Here is a 21,063-nt window from a genome sequence, read left to right as displayed (position 1 = left end):
AATTATATCAAGGAAAACTAATGAATGAGACTAAGAAACAATTGGTTAAAGGTCTAGGGATATGAGACTTCCCACTAGCATGTATTGGGTGAATTACTTCCCCTACTACAACACCGATACAATGAAATGCTTAAGAGAATAGATGCACCCTATATAGTATTGGAGCCCTCTTCCGAGCGGAATCACCGACTTCCTCTCCCTTACTATCACTAGGCCTAGATCAAGAAAAGAAAAAGAGAGCATTTATAGCCAAATTGGATGGAAAATCCTTTGGAATAACAATAATTTAGGGCTTCTCTAATGAGAAGTAAATACCTCTCTCGAATAATGCTTTCTTAATAGTTAAACCTAAACAGAAAGATTCTCTCATTTGGACACATATACTAAGTCGACGAGAAATACTACATAAAGGAATCCGCTAGAAAGTAGGCAATGACTCTTCTTTCAATTTTTGCTGGATAACTGGATAGCCTAGTCAAACCTTATTGACATCTTGAACAAACATACAAACACGATCAATATTCATGCCACAATTCAGATTTTATACTTCCCTCAAAGCATGCATTGGAACTTGGGGAAATTATCCCCTATAGTTCAACAACACATTGCGTTACGTATCAAAGCTATTCCTATTCCTTCTAATGACACACCTGATGAACCAATATGGGGATGAGTTCTCGGTCAAGTGGCCACATGGCTAGCACATGACCTTTCACAAACTTCTATGAAGTGGAACTATAACTGGATCAAATTGAAAATCTTTTTATGGCAAACGTGCCACAAAAGCATCCCAACAAGAAAAATCCTATTTTCTAGAAAGATTTTACCAACAGCTTCTTGCCCAAGATGCAACTTAGAAGATGAATCTATTAATCATCTCTTATTAACTTGTCCTTCTTTCAAACAAGTTTAGACCCATAGACTCAATAAACAATTGTTAAATTGTACAATACCAAATGATGATTTCTTCAAAACTCTAGAAGACCTTAGGCGCCACCCCATCACGCTCACCAAATTTCTTTTGTCTTTGTTGGTCTATTTGGAAAGAGATGAATGACTGTAACTTCTCTCAATCCTCTTTTCCGAATTGTAGGTACTTTTTCGAAGCTTCTAATGCACAAAAAGAATAGGAGTTTCGGCTCCTTATTGACACCCAATAACTTAGATATACCCTTTTTCCACATTCTCATCATATCTCTCCTCCAACCACTTCCCCATCTCTCTTGGTGAAGTGGTTTCCGCCACCCGATGGCGCCTTCAAAGTCAATTTCGACGGTTTGTACAAATCTAACTCCGCAGCAGCAGACAACATCATCAGAGACAACACTGATAATACTACATCCACGATTGCTTTCAACCTAGGCACGACTCAGGTTTTATGGCAAATGCTATGACACTTCATAAAGGTCTTCAAGAGACAACTCGGCTACAAATTCAAAATATCTATATTGAAGGTCAATCTTCTAGTGATAAATTTATAATGCAGTAAAATGTATCTGAAACGTTCCTTGGAAACTTCATACCATTGCCAAGGACATCAGAATCCCTCTTCAACACTTTTCTACAGTTCATATTCAACACATCTATAAAGAAGCAAATAGAGCAGCAGATTAAATAGCTAATGTAGGACATCTTGTTACAGATTAGATGCATATTGTCCCTTGTAACAGTCAAGGGTTAAATTCAATTGTACAATAGTGACGACTTAGAAGTTCCCTTTGAGTGCGAAGGGCCTCCTAATCTAATTTCTTCTTATCTGTAAAAAAAAAGTATATTCTTATAATAAATAAAATAACTGTTACATTCATTCAGGTATAGATATACATATCGAACATGAAGAAACAACTCATTTACAAACACATCCTAAAAATGCTTTACTACAGGAAACCTGATACCTAAACCGACAAAAGCAAGTATACAGAAATCATCGCCACCAACAGACCCTGTATGTCCACATATATAGCTTCATACATATACACCTGTATGTCCACACATAGCTTCAGACGCACTCAACCAAACCCAGAACAACAATGAAAGATCTCTTTCCTTCCATATGAGATAACATCAATATTCAACTGTAAAAGCCGCATAACATATAATAAATATACTCAAAGAGTGGGCTACTATCACTCACTAGAGCCTATGCTCCCATTGTATGAGCTATTACTAGCATTGCGACTGTGTAATGAAAGACCCCTCATATGGCCTGATAAAGAAGCGCCATCTCCCTTCTTCTCCTGGAAGAATTTTTCCCTCTCAACATGTTTTGCAGGTGGGGGAGGGATCAAAGGAGGCACCGTCAGCTCACGGGATGGTGATTCGAGAGTTAAAGGTCTTATAAGAGGACGATGCAAAGTTTCAGTTGGCATGGAAATTCCCTGCAATCCCAAGGGCCTCCCTTGTGCACTTTCTTCATCTTCAGGCCTGACAAGTGCTTTTCCTTTCCGAATCCTGAGTTTAAGTCCAAGGGTCAACACAAATTCCAAGACCAAAGGAAATTTATATAGAGACTACATAGGCACGCACCTACGAGAAAGCTGAGCTGCCTCCTCTTCTTCATCTGTTTCTTCATGGTCTGTACGATTGATATGATTTAGCTGACCAGCATGATTTTTATGATTTGATGCCCAAGAGCCCCCCCTAGCCATATTATGGTTTGGTACACAAACGGCACTATCCATGTGATTATTATCGTTCAACGATAGAGTGAGTTGCTTAGGAGTTGCAGGAGCTTTAGCTGTTGATGCAGGCTCTTCTGAAAGCAGAGCTGCATGCTTTGCCAAAATCCTGCCGAGCTGTTCGTTCAACTCTATAGCCTGAGAGACCAATTTCTCATCTCTGTTTATAAAAATGAAACGTTGAAATCATGAGCTGGATATTCGATGTAAAAGAACTGTTGTAGTTCTCTAATTAAAACAGTTTTTTCGTACTAAATTTTTTCATACTACCTCTGTCCCAAAATAATTTATTTATTACGGTTACAGGTATTATTATTTTTTGGATGCACCCAAAAAAAGTTCTTCCTTCAAGTATCGTACAAAAATTTCCTTCAATGACAGGTTCTTTGGATAAGCAGATAATCTTACAAAGTGGCAACAGTGTAATGAAGGTGTATTAATTTCATAACCACCGTTAATACCCATCCTCAAAGTAAAGAAATTATTTGGAACATAAGGACTATTAAAAGAACAAGAAGAGGGAAGAATAGAAGCTGTGCATAATTGTATATCATACAACAGAAATATAAAATGAACCTTATATAGGACATCATCTAAAGATTATTAATCATATAAATATTCTGTATAATATTTTCCATATTCATTATCTTTGATCAATTGTTTTAATATGGCTACTTACAATATTTACCTAAACTTTAATTTTATTTTTTGAACAAATAGATAATCCGTAACAGAATTTTAATCCTGGACGCACACGGGGACCAAACCGGTGTCTTCAAAGCAGCCTAATAAATTAGTTGTATGTGTGGCGCTGGGAGGTGTTTTATCTTGTAATGCAACACCATCGTCCACAAAAGGGTTCATTTTAGTTTTGAGACCATTAAAAAAATAAACGGATGATTTGTGATCTGTGAATATAATATTTATAATTGCAGACTTCCCGGTTTCCAGTGCATGCGAAAAGAGATCATGGAGTCTACAGTCTGTCTATAGTCCTACTTCTAACTTCATTTTCACAATTCACATTGGTATTTGATTTTGTCTCAATGAGAAGATGTCCTAGTAAAGAGCACATACAAGTATACAATTAAAAAAAAAAACTAGGAATAAGCAGTACTTCTTTATTTTTACCTGGATGAAATCACAAGGTGCATTACTCTGTCTTTTTGAAATGAACATTGCTCCACAAGATCAAGAGTGAACTCATCCTTTGCGGCCTAAAAGAGAAATGAGTGCGTACATACACAGTTAAACTAATTTCAAGCAGCATTTACACGAAAGTTAATCAGCAGCACCATTACCCAGATGATAAAGTTGTGAGTATCAATTGATAAAAATGAGTTGTAAATGACATAAGAAGCATTCCAAGACATGTAGACATCAGACAATCAACCCTCTAGCTTCTTTCAACTTTAATTATTTATCTATTATTTTGAGGATATACAGGATAATAAAATTTTCCTGATGACAACAGGTCAAACAAAAGGCTTGCATGCAAAAGGTGTACATATTTGTACATCGGGTAGTTTTGGTAACTTTTAACATCTTTTGATGAACTTTTATATTATAATTTTTTTTATTGATAAACATTTTAAAGGGTTACATAGTTACTTTTCTATGTTATTAGTGATTTTGAAGATATAATTTTTATTAAAGCAGAAAATTTTAGCACTAAGAAATAGATAACATTTACTCCCTCCGTATATAAATAGGAGTCACATATGGCCGGATACGGGTATAAGGAAGAATAGTTGAATGAAATAAAATAATAAAGCAAGTGGGATTGGGGTAAATATTTTAATCAAGTAAAACAAGTAGGGACCATTAATTCTGGAGGGTGGGGGGTTTCTGAAATTAATTGCTTAACTTGGTGGTGGGTCATAGGGTAAATTAGATATATTATTTAATTAGATGGTGGGGTAGAAAAATTACTAAAAATGGAAGTGTGACTCCTAATAAAATACGGCCAGAAATGGTAATGTGACTCCTAATAAAATACGGAGGGAGTACATTATACCGTGATAACTTTTAAACGTTTTGACCTAACTTTTATTTCGATGTACAATTTTTATTGTACACCGCCTTTAAATAAAATAAAAATTTGTGCATGTCAAAATTGTCAAGCTCAAGAAGCAGCAACCGATGCAAGAAGTAGAACGGGACAGATGGTAGCATGAAGAACAACTATCAGGAATACAGAGACTTGTCAATTGTCTTTTACCTTCTACATTAGACTAAAACGGCAAAGAAGATGCAAACTCGTTTTACAAGCTACACAGGTACAACATTTTGTAAGAGTATGTCAATCCCCCCCTGTTCAGGGATGCCAGACCTTAAGCAAAAGAGCACTAAGCAAAACAGTGTTTCAGATCGAGGCCACCTTGGCTTAGGCTAGGTCAAACCAAGATCAAGCCAAGCTTAGATTGAGGGCTCGTCGAGCCAGCTCCCGAAGTTACAGCCCTACACAACAATACCCAAGGAGCTAAGACATATTTTACTATTTCCTATTGCCGACAGAGAGGAAAACTTTCCTTGTATGGTAGTATTCAAAATGCATATAAATCCTCTGCAGTATTTGCATGAAAGTGTATCCACCGAAAGACTATGAGTTCAGAAGTACCTCGGGATTTTGAGCATTGACTGCATCCAAAACTTCTCTTAGAACTTCCATTGCTGCTTTAGCTTTCTCAATTATACTGTATAAGCACAAATTTAGAAATTAATGAATTTCATGCACCAGATTGCTAGTGCACTACTCCGTAATATATGAATATTATGCCTATTACAGAAACAAGATCATCTACAGCGTTGAGATAACCAACAGTTCAGCATGGCAAGGTTACTATGAGGAAAACAAAAAAAGCGTATTGTTTGAGGCATATTAAATGATTTAGATTTTAGTTATTCTGTTAGATGCTTGACAACTACTTCAACACAACTCAAAATGATGATAAGAGTAGTTACCAAGACAGGAGTGATAAACTACCTGGACCCAGGAGCAGGCTGAGATTCTTCCCTTTTAGTGGTCCTTTCGCTTGCCGAGGCAATGCTTCCGATAGTCAAATTGCTATTGTTTGCACCAGAGGAGTTATGGTCAGACGAGACTGGATGGGGCCTTACAGTTCCAGGAAACTTTACTCCTGCACTCTGAATAAAAAGAAGCGGTCAGTGCATTTTAAATTTTAAGAAATCATCAAATACACTACCCACGAACAATATAAAAACTATTAATCCGGAAAAAGCAAAAAGAAATAGGGGAGCAAGAAATAAGTACAAAGTTACAAACATGGGTGGCAATGGGACGGACAGAAAAAATATAACATATAAAAACACCTATTACACGAGCAAATTCAAGATGTGAAACTCAGTCACTTTCCTTTTTCCGTTTTTTTTTTTTTTTTTTTTCAAAACTTTTGGGAGCGGGTGAGGCGGAAATTGAGAGGGACATAAATCTCATATTATCTTCCATGAAGTGTAACAACGTTTCTGTACCTTCTTTTACCCTTGAGTTTACTAAGAGGAAAATAATACAAAATAGTTATTGATAACCTAATTAGAAGCAAGTTCAAGTTCAAAAGACTTCCAATATTTAACATATCACCACTGTTCCTAGTGACCTCTACAAGCTACCCCACATCTCGACTCTTGATGAAAGGATGAATTTTCTCCTCAATAATTTTACTTTTATCAAAATATGACACAAGTATAATGAAAAGCGTCTCTAACAGTTTTAGCCTTGCCCTTTCCCTTACGAAAATCCCTTGGAAAATCTGCACCAAAGGTAAGGCATATACCAACTTTCTCCTACCCATCCAAGCTTCCAAAAACGTATTTCCACCACTACATGTTGGAATGTGCCAAAACGTTGGAAATTGTTAACTTCACTCTAAATTTTCTCATGCTATCCTCCCTAAAAAAGTCTTCATCTAATAGATTCATGCCAATTGCAAAAAAAAGTAGTGGGATGATGATGTATTCAGGATATAAAGTAGCTACTCGACTTGATATAAAAGAAAGAGTCTTAGAGAGAGAAGGAACAAAAAGAGAAATGAGATACACGAGGAGAAATAAGTCAAACACAAAAGAGTAGTTAACATGTAAAAGAAAATAGCTTCCATTGTCCGTTAATAGAGACAACTGTTTCGACTTTTAAATGCCAATGTCATAGAGATTCTGAGAAAAGAAGCTAAAATGTAATCTTCAATCACAAGATCTAAAGGATCTCATCAATTATTCATTGTAGGGTCACAAATTGTAGCAGTTTCGGATTAGTGCCCTAAAGACCATATTTTCCAAAGACGAGTTTGAGCAATAAAATCTGTTCTGGTTTGCTACAAACTTGGCTCCAGTTTCAGGGGATCAGGTTTGGAAACGACCAAAGTGAAATTCCTCGTCATCTAGAATAAATGATCATCAATGTCAAAAGAATAAGAAGACAGAAACTGACCATTTTCTGTAGCTGGTCTAGAAATGGGAGGAGAGAGCAATAACAAACAATTAGAAATCTTAATGGTTCGCCTCCAAAACATATGTGTTGCCTCATACAGCTCAGGAGACAGGGAAACTTAAAAGAGAAGAGGTGATCGAGCAGGCTTCAGGTCAGGACGGTATGAGCAATAAGTTACATGATCATGGTCTTTTCTTAAAGGTTAGTTAATCACCACTAGGAGGATAGGTGAAAATAAAAGGCATTGAGTTCCAGTGTAACCAAGGGCTACTCAAAGTTTCAAACCCCAAGTCGGAACATGCACATATTTATCTATAAAATCTTGTTAAAACACGAAGCATTGCTCAGCCAGGGTCTTCTATCTTCTAAATATTTGTCACAAAACATCTGAAATAATCTTCAACAATGCTCTCGGGACGGGGGGAGGGGGGGGGGGGGTGATATGCAGCTTGAAACCGATTCACTTTTCAGGAAAATAAAAAAAGCCAAAATGGCTGCACCCCTCGCATACTGCACATTATTCATTAACAGGTTTCACAACCATTTCTGTTAAGGCTAAGATGAGATCTGATAAAATAAGAACCACCGTCCATCAATATGAATAAAGCTCAAAACAACTCTTATTATACAAGACTCAAAAGCCCACAAGCTGGAAGTTCATGCATGACATAACCTACCACCAACTCATAATAAGCATTATAGTATTGTGGAAACTTTCCGGTTGCTCCACCAACTGATGTCTGTGTGGCATCTAGAAGAAGGAATATCCTTTCTCGCACAGGTAAATCAGACTGCACAATGGGAGGCAAGAAAGTCAGATCAAGTATAAACAGGCAATCAAAGTTGTTGCTTCCATCAGCCCATCTGGGTGAGAAAACAAATTACAGAGTACCTTTTTCTTCACAATTTTGACCAGAATAGGAAGAATGCCTGCTTCAATCACCAGCTTATGGACAGCCTCACCAATATTGTTCATCAACATCTCTAGCAGCTGAAAGTTTCGAAAACAAACTCAGGGGTGGAGATTGGGGATTGGGGGGGGGGGGGGGGGGGCTCTAGCCCCTACAAGATAAAAGGAAATCAACACATTTAGTTTACCATCCTTGAGTTGGGAGTAGCTTCGTTATTTTTTAAATGCAAGCGTGTAACATTTAAATTAAAAAGTTAAGAATACAAAGATAGTTCATGGAGTACTGTCCTCCAAAAGTACATCCGAAACAAACCCGGGAGGGTTAATTAGTTTGGAGTAGTTGGTAGCACTAAAAATGACAAGTTTTCAGCCTTGTATGGTCTCAGGTTCGAATATTGGCAGCAGCAAGTTTCTTAAAAATACTACCTCTGTTTCATCAAGTTCTTTCACTTAGAAAAAGAGTTAAGAACAAAGTTGGGGTCCAACCTTTTATATTTTTTCACCGTTTAGGACCTGCATCTTTTTTGGTCACCTTTTAGGATCTACTATTCATTTTCCGGCCAAATTTAACCAAAGCATAAAAAAAGGTTAGTCCCCTTGATTAATAGTTTAGGTCCTTGAGTTAAAAATCCACTTGGCATAGGTACAATGGTTGGATTGGTTTTTAAAGTGTGTCCAATAGGCAATGAATAAAAGGAAATTAAACTGAAAAGGAAATTTAGGGGAGGAATTTTAATTAATTAGCACTTTTAACAAACAAAGGGGAAGGGAAAATTCATCCGAAATGGAATGTTGAACCAAAAGGTTAGGCAAAAACCGTAACCTTGAAGATCGAAGAATTAGTAGGAAAAGGTACCACATGCAGATATATACCAAATTTGATGTAAGGATATTAGAAACATAAGAATCTAATGGTGTTTCTTCTTCCTCAACCATGATGATATGATACCAAAGTGGAGCCTTTTAACAGAATTAAGCAAATATATTTGAAATTGGAACTTCAATTTCAGAAATCTTAAATGGAAAAAAAAAGCTTTCAAAACTAATCACCCTTCACATAAGATCATGAAGTTGGTAAGTTAACCTATGCAGCAGCGTCACCAATATTTAACACTCGAGGCATATTTAACACCAATATTTAACCCTTCACCAAACTAATCACCCTTCACCAATATTTAACACCAATATCTTGTCTGACTTAGAACTGCAAAGTACACTCAACAATCGAGGCATTGGATTACTCTTAATTCCCATATTTAATTGGGTTTTATCTCAATTCTAACTAGTTTTTGATTGGCACAATACCTTAATAGGCTCAATTAAGATAATAAACTTTAGACATTTAATTTTGATGATATTTTAACAATCGAAAGATAAGTATACTTAATTGATAAAAGAAAATCTGGAAATGAAGAATGATTTGAAGTGATAATTAATTTGGCGGGTTGGTAGGGGAAGAAATAATATATGGATCGTGGTCTTCAATTCTTTGGCATTAATAAGAAGAAGAAGAAGATGATTTGGAGCTGGGTTAATATTTACTAATAAGAGAAGTTATGAGTTAGCACGAAGAAGATTGTTTATTGCACTAACAAGAATATTTAATGTATGGCATTAACAAGAATATTTACTACAACAACAAAGCATTACTCCCAAAATGATTTGAGATCGGCTAACATGAATCGAAATAGGAGATCGTCAATGTGACCAATCAAACAAGACAGGAACGAGAAGTTAAAAGAATAAACAAGGAAGAGGGGGAAAGGGAAAGTAATGAAAGTAAAATAAGAGCTAAAATATACAGAAAAAATATTATAAGGGATAGTAAAAATAAGCAAAATTTAAAAAGAGAAAATTAAAAATAAATACAATAAGTATTTTGAAAATAGCATATAAAAGTGAGCCTTTAAAAAAATTTAAAAAAAAAACAAAAACAAAACCGTCCACTAAAGGTTTGCAAAACGCAAGAAGTAAACTAAGAGAGTCAAAATGGAAGATGTATAAGGCAAATAACGTCATCAACGTATATTCTCTCCCTCCACTATGTCCTATCCAACGCCATATTTTCCGCAATCCCAAGTAGGCTCATATCGTGCTCAATCAACTTCCTCCAAGTTTTCTTAGGTCTTCCCCTACCCCTTGCAATCCTATCACTTTGCCACCCTTCTAGCCTCCTAACCGGGACATCTCTTGATCTTCTTCTTACATGTCATCTTAAACGATTTCCCATCATCTTAAACTCAATCGGTGCAACCCCTACTTTCTTCCTAATAATCTCATTCCTCAATCGATCCTTTATTGTATGCCCACACATCCAACGTAACATGCGCATCTCCGCCACATTCATCTTATGCACGTGACAATGTTTCACTGCACAGGATTCTGTGCCGTATAACAACACCGGTCGAATTGCCATGCGGTAGAATTTTCCCTTCAATCTTTGGGGCATGCCTGGATCACATACGAACCCCATTGCACTTGTCCACTTCAACCAACCTGCTTTGATTCTATGAACCACATCCTCATCCAATTCCCCATCCTTGTGGATAATAGATCCTAAATAGCGGAATATCTCAGAACTCCCTCAAACATGTCCTTGATGATATCAATATACTTCCTCGGAATTCCTTTCCTACTTAATGCCCGCCAAAGAATTTCCCTCGGTACCATGTCATACGCCTTCTCCAAATCAATGAAAACCATATGTAAATCCTTCTTCTTATCTCGATAATTCTCCATTAGTTGTCTTATAAGATGAATGGCCTCCATAGTCGATCTCCCGGGCATAAACCCAAGCTGGTTCTCTGAAATCTTCACACATCTCCTCAACCTTTGCTCAATAATTCTCTCCCAAAGTTTCATAGTATGACTCATTAGTTTGATTCCTCGAATCTTGGACGTCACCCTTGTTCTTGTACAAGGGGATGATAGTACTTTTCCTCCACTCCAATAGCATCCTATTATTTCCCCAAATCTTGTTACCCATACAACCCCTCACTCTCCAAAGCATCTCCAGACTTCAATAGGTATGCCATCGGGCCCAACTGCCCTCTTGCATCCCATTTTTTTCAATGCCACTTCGACTTCTCTCTTTTGAATTCTTCGCATAAAGTCTAGGTTAACCATATCCCAAGGGATATTTGTATCTCCAATATCGCTCCCTTGATCCCCGTTGAACAAGTTATCAAAGTAGAACCTCTATCTATCCTTTATTTTCTTATCTCCCACCAAAACAAGAATATTTACTAATAAGAGAAAATGTATTTAGATAAAGTGATAGTTAGCACTAATAAGAGAAAATGTATGAGTTGAATATTTACTTATTTGATAAATCTATTGCAACTAACATACTTTTTTTTAACTTATAAAGTTCATGTAGTTAACGGTGAGTTTATGTGTGGTTAAGTTGCCGGATTTTTAGGTTCAGGTCCCAAAAGGTGAAAAAAAAAAACGTGTAGGTCCTAAAGGGTGAAGAATTCAAAAGGATAGACCCAAAATGTTAGCTTAACCTCCTTTGAAAAATGTGTCTAAAAGTAAAAACTGACCATAAACTCCCATTATTAATATGTATCAAAACATTATCACGTGAGATATTGTTAGATTCGTCTCAAAATTTATTTTCCAAAATCCAAATATCAACTTTCTTATTTTTTTGCCATACGTAATTGGTTTTATTAACGGTCAAATATTGCATTAGAGTCCATGCAAATAGTAAGTATAAAGAACTTCATGAAACAAAGGTAGTATAATTTTTCTCCATTTTACTACCAGATTTTCAGTATTTTGTTATACAACTTTACTCCGATTCAATCCCTAAAACTCAACTGCCCGTTATTGAACAAAATAATGATCAAACCATTTTATTACGGACTGCTCCGTTTTCATAAGAATAATTGGAAGAGACATCAAACTTCTTAAATGATACATAACCACCAAAAAAATTAATACAGTGTCCAAAAATGTAAGGAAATGCAATAATGAACCCTGAATGGCTATTCAGCTCTACCTACCATAACAGCATACAGTTGAGCATTTGGACTTTTACTACCCAAGCGCTTTTTTATCGACTTCATCACATCCTTTGCCTGCCTACACAGAATAATTACCAAGACATTTCAAAAGATAGAAGGAAAAGAAACCCACCAAAGAGGAGGCTGCACTTAAAACCTCGAAAATTTTGTAACACACAGATTTACTGTATTCAGCCAACATATTTTCTTTCATCAAGCTAAAGAATCTGTAGCACAGCTGACAAAGTGATAAGTAAACCGAACCTAAACTTAAGTCAATCAGTCACATGCCTGCAAAACCCAATCCTACCTCATCATAGACAGGACTCACAGGAGCCTCATGCAATAGACTAAATTAACACCATGCAAGAAAATAAATAAATTGATTATTCAATAAAAAGGATGTTACTTTGCTTATCAACTAGTTTCTAAAACCGCCTACTGCTGGTAAAGCTAATAGCCTAACGAATACTTCCCCCCAACAATCCTTTCCATAGGTGCCTTTATTTTGTAAATCAATCTTCACATAGAAAAAGAGAGGAGAGAACACGTTATTGTGACATTTCATTTTGTCCTGTAATCCAAAATTAAAAAGTGCCACAGACCCTTCCAACTCTGAAAGGCGGGGATTAATTGCTATCAAGACTATCAGACAATGCTACGGTCATTTGCATACAACAAAAAAAGGCTTTTCCAATTAATCAAGGTAATAAAGCAGCTTCAATGCTTTTGAAATCAAGTGATTCTAGTGTTCATGCACATGATGCATGCGTACATTTTTATTGTGAGGATTCACCAAGGTAGATGGAAGGTTTTTTCTTATTTTTGGAAATTATCTTTTCCAAATAGGAATATTTGATTCTAATAATTCTACCTTTTCGGACGGTTTACTAATAATACTCCCACATTTGAGATTCTTTTATAAATAATCCTAACTTTTCGGATTCACTTTAAATGGTCCCTACAAGTAATCTACCTGCTGTAGCAGGTTATTAGTCAACGTGTCGTTCTCGAATTGGTCTAATGTTTTTTTTCATTTCCTTTTTCCTTCCTTCCTCTACAACCAGCAAAAATCCCCCTCTCATGCTCTCCTCCTTTATCCTTCCGCCCCCGCAGGCAACCCCCCCCACCCCACCCACCACTTTCTCTCCTTCGACAACCCACCTCTTCCGCCGAGCACCGCCCAACATAGACGAACCCAGCCACGACCTACACTGTCTTCGACCACCTGTGAGACCCCTTCCCAGCTCTGCCTACTTGTTTCATGTTCAAGTACCTTCTTCTTCCAAAATTTCATTCATTTATTCTTTTTTACTACTATATAATACGAGCAATGCTAATACAAATAATTCTCAATTCAATTAAATCATCCTTTAAAAATTCCCCCATCTTCCCCCCTTCTGGTGGATTTTAATAAGACTAATGTATTAAGCATGTGACTAAATACTCCATTTGAGTTATCAATTTATAAATGGTTTCCAATATTCATTTTTTTTATGAGTATGAAGTGTAAAATTGTGAATTTAATTTGATAATTTGCTCCTTTTTGTTACTACATCATCGGAATATATGATTCATGTCTCCCTCCGTCTGAATTGTTGCTCATTTTCATAAGAACTCATTTTTTATAAGAAAAAACTCGCTCACAAAGTTTAAAGCTAGAATACGATTACTATTCATGGATATTTCTCTCGCTAAAGAATATGAATCGGAAAATGGATGGTAGTTTGTGGTATCGTATTCATCGAAAAACGGCTGCCGGTTTCGAATGGATGGTATTTGATATTTTGATTCATCAATCACGATCCATGTACCTCTTTCTCTCTCCTCTGTGAAATTGACATCACAAGCCAACACCCACTCGCAACCACCCAGAACTCCGACACTCAACCGCTTCACCCAACACAACCCCTCTCTTTCCTCAATTTGGTTGTCTTCTCCTTCTTCGTTCCCTTATCTGGTGATGAACTAGGAGTAATGAAAAGGGGAACAAACAAATTACCTGCTATGCAAGTTAATGGTCATAAGGGACCAGTATAAGAAAATATCCTTAAAAGATTTGATTATTAAAAAGAAACTAATATGTGGGATTAATTAAAGCGAACATCCCAAAGGTTGGATTATAGAATTAATCTTTCCTTCCAAATATATCAAGAGCTTTTTGTATTTTTACAAATTAGACACGAGAGTAAGGGTATAATAGGAAATCTAAAAGGGGACACCAAGTCCTCAAGAGTTAGCTTACTTATATGGCATAATCTACATGAATGGCAAAAGTATGTTATATGATTAAACACATACAGGAAAATCAAAATAAGATTCAGGATTAATGTTCCTTAATGTAAGTACGTAACGCACAGAGGTAGTATAAGTAATTCATAACCAAAGACATTAAGGGTAGTATAGGCATGGTGAAAAAACTAGCCCGAGTTAACTCGTATCGCCCGAGTTAACAAGGTTTTGGAGGCTGGCGATACGAGATATCCCGAGTTGTAAAGGTGTTTTTAAAAACGGCGAGATCTCGACCGGTTCAACCGATCCGAACGAATTTTGTCCGCATTAAACGTTATAAACCTCACATCTACTCGGTTTTCAGCCGAATTCCCCATGTTTTCGACAAAAAGAAAGGGAAAAAGGAAAGAAATGAAGAAACTCCATTGAAATAGAGTAGAGAACTCCATTTTCAAATCTAAAACAAGAGAGGAGAGAGAAGGTAGACAAATGAATTCATTTTAATTATGTCACGTGTACGGTTTAGGGGAGGGGGACTAGGGTAGGTAGTGAATGGGGCTGACATGGGGCTTATTTTTAGATTTCAAATTCCTACGCGACAACCGCGACACGGTCCGCGACTAACGCATCATTTCCGTTACCGAGACTCCGCGACCGATCCCGCGACCGTGACCGATACCGCATTTTTTATCTATGAGTATAGGTATTTTATAGGGGGGACACCAACTAGTCAAAGACCTCAGGTGTTCCCTTAAATATTAGAGATAGGATTATGTTAAAGTCTAGAAAATATATTCATAGACAAAAAAAACATCAACCTGGGAATCACATAACCTTATTAAAATGTCTGATATGAAGCGTTCCCTCGTTTACTTAATGTAATGTACACAAACAATACTGGGCTAAATGCTAAGCGGACGGGATACTAAACGTTTGAGTGAGCAACCAATCCATATGTTCGCTTACTTCGGTATTTAACCAGTGGTGTCTGTAGGAGGACGCTTAACTGTTTTTCTATTCGCAAGGAGTCTCGTAGCAGTTAATTTCTATATGTCCCAATCTTATAACGTCATTTCCATACACTAGAAGGTATTCTAGGTCATAAAATCTTTCCAAGAAAATAAATATCCATTTGTGCCCTAAGCTTTTTACACAGGCAATCTAGTGATAGTACCCAACATTAGCAAGCTCATATATGTTGCTGCGATTCTATGATGCTATGCACCATGATTCTATGTCTAAGTCTAACTGCAAGTTGAATGGGTTCCTTGGCTAGGGCATATTCTAGAAAGATGCTCAAAGGTATTCTAGGTCATAAAACCTTACACGAGTTAGAAACAAAAAAAATATTTTCAAAGTTTCTTCTTCCTCTCTTTGATCTCTCTAGCTTCTACCTAGCCTCTACTGTTCTCATCAAAACCAATCAATCTACATAACTCCATTGATAACATCCTTATCCTAGCTCAAACTCAAAAGTCAAGACAAACATAAGTGGCCCCCTGCTGAAGGACCTACGCAGGTTTAAAATCTCAGTTGCAGCAAAGTCTGAAAGTAACTTAAACCCACCTTATAAGTTCAATAAAAGATTTCATACAGAAGAGTAAGAAATAATTTTAAAATCAAAGCTGCATGTCAATAACAGAACATGGAGGACAATTATACAAGATATACCTCTGATCATGAGCAACTATTTCACAAATCTCGATGTTTTTTGCCCAGTCAACCTCAGTTAGTTTGTCACTTGTTGCAATATTCACAAGCTCGGAGGCCATTGTCATCTCCACAAAGTTTTGAGTCTGCAAAATGATGGAGAACACAACTTTCAGATTTTTCCTATTCCAGTTAACAGAGCATATTTCATAAAAAGGGACCAACATGTAAATCAAATTTGAAAAAACAAAACAAAGATATGACCATCATGGATTTACAAAACATTTCAAATTTTAAAAACCCAAATAAAGAATAACTTCCATTCAGAAAAGTTACAAGTCCACCATACCATCGCAACATCTGCCGAACTCTAGACATGACTCACATGAGTCATGATACTGGATCGCACAGAATGACCATGGTGGATAATAATCAGATTAGAAAATTGTATCTATGTTTTCCCACAATTTAATTTCATGTGCAATTCAATAAAGCAAAGAAAAAGACAGAACCAACCATGATGCCATACAAAAGAGCAGATTTAGTGATAGTTTCAGAATGCAAACACAAAACAATAAAGTGGATTTTACAGTTCAACCTAAATCCAGCTTACCAAACCTAATTTATGATCACACACTTTACATCAACTAAATCTAGTGATAATCAACTACATGCATTTAATAACAATGGACAATGATGTAAGTAGGGTCAGTTCTCAGTAAACATGAAGTACTTACTTATACTCATCAAAAAAAAGGATGATACTTAACAAGAGTGAACGAACAGGAAGTTGGAGCCACAATACCCGTTTATGGATGAAACTAACAATAGTGAAGTAATTCTAGAGTAGAAATGTCATATTGCAGGAGAGTATAAAAATGATTTACCTGTAGACAAGCTTTGCAAGTTTGCAGCCTCCAGAGCACTCAGAAACATACGCCTGTCCCAACTACTCTGGTAAAAGATTAAAATAAAAAAGATGACAACCAACAATAGCTAGCCAATCCAATCAGTGTTTCCTTTATAAAGTAAAGAGCTAAAACAAAAAAAATAATGTTCGGTAGCTTGGTTATCAAAGTGAATAGACCTAAATACTTACCCACAAGAAAAAAGGTAAAGATAAAAACTCAGATTTAACGACCAATAAAATATAATACTCCGTAGTCAAATTGACCGTATCCCTTCAGTTAGCTAACTATATTTCAGGAGACGAACAGTTTTGATGCCCTTCCAAATGAATTAAAAAGCATATGAAAAATATACAGTGTGTGCTTCGACCCCTCTTTATGCATTACAAGTTTGTATTAGAGCAGGGAAAGGTCTAAACGTATCTCCACGTCTGGAAAGGTCTTAAATTATGAGATACCATTAGCATTAAGCAAAAAAAAAAGGTATGCCATCATAAACCATGTAAAGTCAAACAAAACCCTTCAAGTACATGTCTTAATTGGTTGTGGCCTTCTGCTTAACTCCTCCGTCCACCAGTGTTTGTAGCTCACCACAGATGAGACCACGACAAAGCTGCCTAACACCCCCCCCCCCCCTCCCAGAACTAGGGCACCACAAGGAGATTATTTACATCCAAATGTCCTGTTGCCAGTCTTCATGAAAAAACACTTATTTATAGTTCACTAGACAGAGATGGTGAAGTTGGTAAGACCTGAAATAATAAAGGAGACAGTGTGAAAGGGGGAAGCTATCTTCTAGTTATATTGGTAAATCTTGAAACTTAAAAAACGGTCCCTGGGTGTGTCCTAGTTAAATCACGTACAAAATCAAGCATGATTTCATCCCTAAACTATCCGGCAAGTGGAGGGTTAACCTGCAAACTTAAAATCTAATCATTTTCTCTCATCTTCCCAAATGTGAGACCAATGTATAAAAAGGATGAAGGCGCAACAAGGCGATTTGTAGCGCCTCATTGAAGTGAGGCGCCCTAATAAAAAGTAAAAAAAAAAAGTGAAAAAATGGTGTGCGCCTCAAGGTGCGCCTTATCAAAATCGCCTCGCCCAGACAATAAAAGGCGATGGCTCCAAACGCCTTGCACCTTAGAGCCTAGGCGCGCCTTTTTATACACTGTGTGAGACATCTGTCATGTCATCATATGAGATTTCAACAATACCATTCAAATGTGAGTTCCCTCTAGTTTCCAAATTGGAAAGGTCAAAATCCTCAACAGAGCTAATAGCGGCAAAATCCTCTAAAGTTGTATGATTGATGGCCCAGTTCCTCATACAATAATCCTTCGTTTGATATGGCACTGTAAATCTAAATTGTGGAATTGGAGCAAACCGCTCCCACAGAGTATAAGGTTTCATGACAAAACAATTGACAGCAGCAGGAGTAACCCACTAGGTTTATAAAAATAAACATTCTTTCTCCTCTCGTATGATGCAAGACAACTCATATATAGGCCTAACATACAAGGCAATGAAAGAAGGGGAAGAAGAGGAAAACAAGTTACTGGGAGAAATAAACTTATACATCTGCACAACAAATACTAATATGAAAAAACACTGATTTCCACTAATCTCTTACGAAGTACTCTGTCGTAAACTTCTATTTCTAATGCTCAAAACCCAAATGATGCTTCTCACTCCCCAACTAATCAAACTGGGAACAATACACTCTCCAATCTCCATGACGGCGACAACCCACTTTTAAGTAGAACCTCAAAACATCACTTCTCATTATCATTGGTGGCGTTGTTGTTAATGCATATTGTATCAAGATTACTCTACAATTAGCTAAAATATTCTACAGCACCCATGTTACAAAACACCAACCAATTCACCTACATTACCTTATTTTATCAAAACAGAAATATCAGATCATCAAATTCCTCTTGATTTCCCAAATACCCACTTGCATAAAACCCCAAATTAAGCAAACAAAAACAACAAAGTACACTTACTAAAAACCATACAAGCATTCAATATACTACACTCCTTCCAATAAACCCATTGCTGAAACTGCAAGTAAAGCCAATTAAAATCACTTTATTCCATTTACCTTATAAGTTATAATACACTAATTCCTCAACCAAATAATGATTTATTTATTTTTTTATAAAAAGGCAAATGATATATTCGAAGCTACAAAGTACAAATACTTCGTATTCAGCATTATCTTTTAAAAAATAAGAAGAAAAAACACCGATTGAAGCGTGATTTTGTAGTAAATTTCCAAACTCAATACTTAAAAATTATATTTTATTCAGTATTTATCAAATCCGTAAATTAAAAAAAAAAAAAAGTAAATGATGAAACAAAAAACTAAACTTAATACTAAAATGAAAACTTACAAGGGAAAAAAGGAATGGCGGAGATCAGACGCCAAAGGAAGAGGTGAATCATTCTAGTTTGAGGAAGCTTTATTAAATTTCAGCAACTTTATTCTGATTTTTTTAATTTAAACTTTTTTTGCAGTTGAGAGGGTTTAAGATCATACAGGATGAGAAATAGAAAAGTATGAGAAAGAATATTTTGTGGCAAATAACAGTAAAAATCCAGCACCGCCACGAGGACGACAGCGCGTTAACCAATTCTGTTTTTCTTTCCCATTCTCTTATGGTGTGTTCACCATCTATAGCAAAAATATACTTTATGCACCCGAATGCACAATGTTCGCTATGCACCCTATTTTTAAATGAACCTATTGTTCATACTCAAATAATATAAATTATTCAAAATGAACATATAGCTCAAATCTAAAGAACATATCGTTCAAATATTCCACTTTTACATGTATATTAGAATCATTCTCCATGTACATTAGATACTCGATAAATATTCATCAGGGTGCACAATGAGCACCGTGAACCCGAGTATATAATCTAAATTGTGGTATCCATATAATGTCGATTTATAATTTGCCTCTCTTATAATCTTTTTAAAAATATTATTATTCTAAACTTACTTTTCGTTTTTAAGTGAAAATATGCACAAATATATTATTAGTTAAAAATTAAAGATTTATATAAGTATGTAAAAACAAATTAACTTGTTCTTACCAATGAGATCTTTGCCTAGTAGTTAAAACTGAAGGTATGTGTACAATAGATCTCATATTAGAATCTCCTTGCCCCCATTTGTAATTTGTAATTTGTATTGGCCATTACATTTGCACCCAAAAAAATATTCTTTTTCCCTCAAACTAAAAAACTGACCACATGATGCTGACAAGTGTCGCTCTTTTATTTTTTATCTTGTAATATACAAAAGTATATATATATATACTTCGTATTACGCATAAATTAAATAATAGATAAATTATTGTGATATTTGACTGCGTTTCGTGGTAACAATATCTTGTCAATGTAGAAAATCTCATGGTATATTCTCACACATTTATACAAAGAAATTATGAATATTTATGCATATTTTAAAAATAAGAACTAGTGTGTGGCCCGGGCAATGCCCCGATTGCTACATTGAATAATTAAAATTTTAGATTTTTCTTGAACTCAATATTTGACCAAATATATTCATGTATCCCTTAAAGTGAAAAAGATCCATTAAGTTCGTCAACTACACAGTAATTTTTCAATTAGATCATCTTACAGTTTGTATTATGTTTTCTATTGAAACTAAGTGCTTCAAATTAATAAACACCAAATTAGATATTTTTTTTTTTTTAAAGGTAAGAAAAAGGAACTTAGGTACCCCTTCGCACAAGGGTGTAGCCTAAGTAGTCACTCTGTACAATTTCGTCTAACTTGGGGCTGGAGTTCGGGGAAATACACATAGGATTACAAATAAGATGACCTACATTAGCAATCCAATCTGCTGCTCTGTTTGCTTCTCTGTATATGTGATTGATGTGAGCTGAGTCAAAACGCTGAAGTAGAATCTTGCTGTCATGAATAATGTTTTGCAGTTTCCAAGGGGGCTTCCAAGTACCTTTTAAAGAGTTAATCACTAGAAGATTATCTCCTTCGATGTGAATATCCTTTATACCTAGTCTTATTGCTTCTTGGATTCCTTTGTGAAGGGCCAGGGCTTCAGCCATATAGACTTGAGAGTTGCCGAAATTGAAAGCCTTAGCCTCGATAGCAGTCCCGGTGCTGCTTCTGATAATGATTCCTCCTGCTGCTGACGAAGATTTGCGAGAACCATCGAAGTTTAGTTTGAAGGC

At 36.1% G+C, this 21,063-nt stretch overlaps 1 protein-coding gene across 3 annotated transcripts; it reads right to left on the bottom strand.

Moving 5' to 3' along the window:
- Positions 1–1,761: 1,761 nt before the first annotated feature.
- On the bottom strand, positions 1,762–19,465 carry LOC110784042 (TOM1-like protein 5). 3 transcript variants are annotated; one of them, XM_056843152.1, is made up of 11 exons: positions 19,232–19,465; positions 16,815–16,881; positions 15,949–16,073; positions 12,046–12,124; positions 8,018–8,116; positions 7,803–7,916; positions 5,665–5,825; positions 5,299–5,374; positions 3,810–3,895; positions 2,527–2,838; positions 1,762–2,451 (listed from the first exon to the last, which is right to left on the bottom strand). In XM_056843152.1, exons 3-11 carry the CDS (start codon positions 16,053–16,055, stop codon positions 2,127–2,129), a joined length of 1,359 nt encoding a protein of 452 aa, XP_056699130.1. In that variant the 5' UTR covers positions 16,056–16,073; positions 16,815–16,881; positions 19,232–19,465; the 3' UTR covers positions 1,762–2,126. The 3 variants fall into 3 exon arrangements, with proteins under 3 accessions (XP_056699130.1, XP_056699129.1, XP_056699131.1); XM_056843151.1 differs by having other exon boundaries at positions 16,815–16,876; positions 19,232–19,464; XM_056843153.1 differs by lacking the exon at positions 12,046–12,124 and having other exon boundaries at positions 19,232–19,464.
- Positions 19,466–21,063: the final 1,598 nt, after the last annotated feature.

Source organism: Spinacia oleracea, chromosome 4 (assembly GCF_020520425.1).
Source record: "Spinacia oleracea cultivar Varoflay chromosome 4, BTI_SOV_V1, whole genome shotgun sequence".
Lineage (NCBI taxonomy): Eukaryota > Viridiplantae > Streptophyta > Magnoliopsida > Caryophyllales > Amaranthaceae > Spinacia > Spinacia oleracea.
This window is presented reverse-complemented; position numbering and strand designations above follow the sequence as displayed.

Bases quoted from the DNA above. Each gene is read 5' to 3' on its own strand.
- LOC110784042 (XM_056843152.1), bottom strand. From the start codon at position 16,055: ATGACAATGGCCTCCGAGCTTGTGAATATTGCAACAAGTGACAAACTA. The intron at 8,117-12,045 runs GTAGGTAGAGCT...CGAAACTTTCAG, and splicing joins CTCAACTGTATGCTGTTATG to CTGCTAGAGATGTTGATGAA. The intron at 2,839-3,809 runs GTAAAAATAAAG...TTTTATAAACAG, and splicing joins CACCTTGTGATTTCATCCAG to AGATGAGAAATTGGTCTCTC.